Raw genomic sequence first — 4,511 nt, forward strand, 5'->3', positions numbered from 1 at the left:
CCTTTGTCAGTGTTAAGCTCATGCAGGACTAAGAGCAAGATGCTCAAAATGGAGAGCCCTGGATTTCTCATTCACCAGAGTAGTTAGTCACTACTGGATTAGCAAAATTATTCATTGCCATAGCTATTGAGGGAGGGAGGATTGTGTGCCAGAATCCAAGCAATGTAGGTGGGACTTCTTTTAACAAAGCAAACTATATTCATGCTGTAGGAACCATGTTTTGAAGTGATGCTTCTCCTACTAGGCAAGGAAGCAATTGGTCATATTTTCAGAAATACTCAGTGGCTCTTGAAGAGCCACGTGAACAGCTGAGTACTTGAAAATCAGGCCACAAACTATCAAAGTCATCGGCAGATGCAGTGCGCATGCCTAGCTTTGCTCAAAGCACTTGAATTTGGAAAAAAGAAAAAGCAAAGGAGAACTTGTGGGCTGTGGCTGCTAAGTCAGCATTTGGAGAAGGATAGTGAAAGGCTTTCTTCCTTTGAAATGATTTGAAGTACACAAAAATTCAGGATTCTTCTGAATATAGAAGGAAACTGCTGCTGCTTTTGCCTTGGCAATACTCGTGTCTTAAGTAGTTAGCCAGGAGAAGCCCTGGGTGGAGGCAAGCCTTTGGCTGCTCTTTATTCTTTCAGATGTATCATATGGTGTTTGCATGCTGGAACAATGTGATGTTCTCTCAAGCCCCAAAGTGCAGGGTGTGAGTGATTTTGTTGTAGTTTGGGTAATTGTATTTTGTCAAAAGGAGGCATGCTAGTTTTCAGGCTCTGCTTCAACTTCTCTTCTCTTTCTGATGAAAGAGATTATTTTTTTTCCAAAGTACAGACAGCTGTATTAAATAGGCTTGTTAGTTAGCTTGGAACTTCAGCTGACAGAGCTATAGCTGTTACAGACAGGATTAGAGGGGATGTGCTGTGAGTGTAGGCTTCTTCAGAACAAGAAGCTCTTATCCTCCTTGAGGAGGAGCACTTGGTTTTTAGTGCCTTAAACTTTTTTGTGCCCATGGCTGAGACTCCCTGTTAGAATTCATGAATGCTTATAGAAGCAGAAAAGCTGTGAAAAGGGAAGGAAACAATCATTCACTCATCTGAAACTTCCTGTTTCGTTTCAGGGACTTTCTGCCACGTGGATCTGGCATTGTTACCAGACGCCCACTGGTCCTGCAGCTGGTAAACTCCAGCACAGGTATGTGAGCTACCTTCCCTGTGTGTCCAGCTGGATTGCTTTCTTAGTTAAGAAAGGTCTTATTTGATCAGTGGCACCGCTCAGCGTGGAAAAAATAAGTAAGAATTTTCCCCAGTAAAAATGACCTGCAGCTGGTTTTCAGCTCTACCTCTTTAACATCTGATGTATTAAGTGTTCAGAAGCAAAATGCTTCTTAGTTATTTTGTTTTAATTTACTGACAGTCCTCTTGCCTACAGTAAGGAGACAATTTGATTTTTAAGAGGCTTTTAAAATTGACACAGAGGGTTCTTGGGTTGGTTAGCCTATTCAAGGCCTGACACAAAAAAACCCAACCACCAGCCAAGAGAATATGTCAAGAGAATCATAGAATCATTAAGGTTGGAAAAGACCTCTAAGAGCATAGAGTCCAACTGTCAACCCAACACCACCATGCCCACTAAACCATGTCCCTAAGCGCCTCATCTACACGTCTTTTAAATACCTCCAGGGATGGTGACTCCACCACTTCCCTGGGCAGCCTGTTCCAAGGCCTGACCCTCTCTTTCAGTAAAGAGGTTTTTCCTAATGTCCAGTCTAAACCTCCCTTGGTGCAACTTGAGGCCATTTCCTCTTGTCCTATCACTGGTTACTTGGGAGACAAGACCAACTCCCACCTCGCTACAACCTCCTTTCAGGTAGTTGTAGAGCGTGATGAGGTCTCCCCTCAGCCGCCTCTTCTCCAGGCTAAACAGCCCCAGTTCCCTCAGCCGCTCCTCATCAGACTTGTTCTCCAGGCCCTTCACCAGCTTCGTTGCCCTTCTCTGGACACGCTCCAGCACCTCAGTGTCCTTCTTGTAGTGAGGGGCCCAAAACTGAACACAGGATTCGAGGTGCGGCCTCACCAGTGCCGAGTACAGGGGCACGATCACCTCCCTACTCCTGCTGGCCACACCATTTCTGATACAGGCCAGGATGCCGTTGGCCTTCTTGGCCACCTGGGCACACAGCCAGCTCATGTTCAGCCAGCTGTCAACCAGCACCCCCAGGTCCTTTTCCTCTGGGCAGCTTTTTGTGCTTTCTTGAGTCAGTTCTCATTACATAATGGGACTATTATTTATCCCCAGCACTTTAATACAGACCTAGTCCAAGTTCTCCTGAGTACCAAGGCATCTCCCAGTGTAGCTGTGGAAGTCACCTCTGCTGCAGGCAGATGCATGCTAAGTTTGTTGCTTAGTATCAACAGAGAAAGTCCTGGATTATTACTTGAATGAAGACAAGTGAGTATGCCACCTCTGCTGAGATAAAAGCTGGATTGTGAAGATGTTGGGCTCAACTGAATTCTCTCAGATGTTGATCAGATAGTGTGACTGCAGTAATTTCTGTGCCAACCTGCCAGGTCCTAGTCGGAAAGGCCCTTGCCAGACTTGATCCCTTCAATTGTTTTTTGTTTGCTTCGTGACTTGATGTTTTCATTACACTTTGAGTGTTTCTCTGACTACAGTGACTGTTTCTGACTCTCTGCTTCTGTTTAAATAGAATATGGTGAATTCTTACACTGCAAAGGAAAGAAATTCACTGATTTTGAGGAGGTCCGTTTGGAGATTGAGGCTGAAACGGATCGTGTTACTGGCTCCAACAAAGGGATTTCCCCAGTGCCCATCAATCTTCGAGTCTACTCTCCCCATGGTGAGTCCTAATGCAGTGTCTGAGTCAGGAGATAGGTGAGGCGGGTTGTTGCTGTGTCATGAAGTAAAGACAGAAAGAACAGAGATGAAATGGGGAGTGTGCTTGGTTTTGACTTTATTCTCCATGTGCCTGGGTTGTACTGTATCAAACTGCCAGCCTTTGCCATACTGCTAAAATGGGTTTGTCTGCCAGCTGAAGTATCTGCTAGCAGAACTTCTCCTTGAAACAACTGAAGTCTGTGCAGAAACTTGTTCCTGAGGCTGCTCCTTTCCATCAGTATGGGCCTTACAGTGAAGAGCTGCTGTCTCTCCCTTCATTCTGATACTGCTTTACTGGGCAAATAAATGGAAACAAAAAAAAAAATTGATGGGGAGAATAGCTTTCTTGAAGAGCGCTTGCCTTCTGTTTGCATGTAAATACGTACTTTGTATAGTTCTCTCCGGATAGTGCCCATGTCATAGGCCGCTGATGTTAGTGGAGGAATTCTGCTTAAGCAAGGGAGTGATATGGTCTCAAATTTGCCAGCTCTTTGAATGTGAACAGCTGTGTGGGCATTTTTTGGAAAGCAGCAGCTCAGTGCTACATAGCATTTGGCTGGGTAGAACTTGTGCTTGATTTTTAGTTTTATTTTTCTCTTAGCAATACAATTGAACAGTTATAGGGCTGCACGTTGTAGTCCTTCAGGAGAAGGGCCAGCTGACTTTGACAGGCACCTCCCTTGAAAAAGGGTGGCAGGACTGAGCCCTTCAATACCAGGGACAACTCTTAATGAGTAGAACCAACTCTTCTGACTCTCCAGTTTTTGTTATGAAGTGAAAAAATATACCGTCATCCCTTCCCCTTCAGTGTAGCATATGTGGAAGAACTTTGAGGGCACAGTTTTCCTGATCAGTGTGAAAACAAGTGATTGTAGAGGGAAGAGTAATGAGATAACTGACAATCATGACTAGTAAGAACTAGTTGCTAGTTGTTATTAATGAGTAACAAAAAGGAACTAGAAAGCTCTGTGTGCTTGTGTGTATGCATCTGTAATGCTGGTTATATATCGGAGGCAATAAAGCTACAGGTACTTCTTAGTGAACAGAACACTTCTACCTCAGCACTCCCTTGAGCCATCTCCTGTTTCCTATGTCTAGTCCTGAACCTGACCTTGGTGGATCTACCGGGTATGACAAAAGTTCCCGTAGGGGACCAGCCCCCTGACATCGAGTTTCAGATCCGAGATATGCTCATGCAGTTTGTCACCAAAGAGAATTGCCTCATCCTGGCAGTATCCCCAGCCAACTCCGATTTGGCCAATTCTGATGCCCTGAAGATTGCGAAGGAGGTGGATCCTCAAGGTAAATATCTCTTAATTTAGCATGACTTTATTAGACATTGGCCTGATTTTCCTTTTACCTTTTGGTTGTGATTAGCCCAGTAGCTAATCTGGGCTCCTGTCTGTTGTCTTGGGTTGTATCTTCACTAACACGCATTCTTCTGAGAGTTGTTTGAGTTAACAGCTACTGAATAGAATTTTTATTATTCACCTTTTCTTCCTTTGAGCCCATTTCTGAAGAGGCGTAGGATTTCCTTTCCCTTCATCTGCCTGGAGAAAAGTAGGAAAATCTGCACTAAAATCCCTCTCTGCTGTGGCATAGCTTGTGCATGTTTCAGCAGG

At 44.5% G+C, this 4,511-nt stretch overlaps 1 protein-coding gene across 1 annotated transcript in view; it reads left to right on the forward strand.

Annotated features, from left to right (window-relative positions):
• Positions 1-1,028: 1,028 nt before the first annotated feature.
• The window catches only part of DNM1 (dynamin 1), a 43,877-nt gene continuing 40,394 nt past the window's right edge, over positions 1,029-4,511 (forward strand). Inside the window, 3 exon segments of the mRNA XM_009575541.1 lie at positions 1,029-1,185; positions 2,702-2,851; positions 3,988-4,191. Of these exon segments, the coding sequence (XP_009573836.1) occupies positions 1,029-1,185; positions 2,702-2,851; positions 3,988-4,191 (511 nt within the window).

This window comes from Fulmarus glacialis, unplaced genomic scaffold (genome assembly GCF_000690835.1).
Source record: "Fulmarus glacialis isolate BGI_N327 unplaced genomic scaffold, ASM69083v1 scaffold2224, whole genome shotgun sequence".
Classification (NCBI taxonomy): domain Eukaryota; kingdom Metazoa; phylum Chordata; class Aves; order Procellariiformes; family Procellariidae; genus Fulmarus; species Fulmarus glacialis.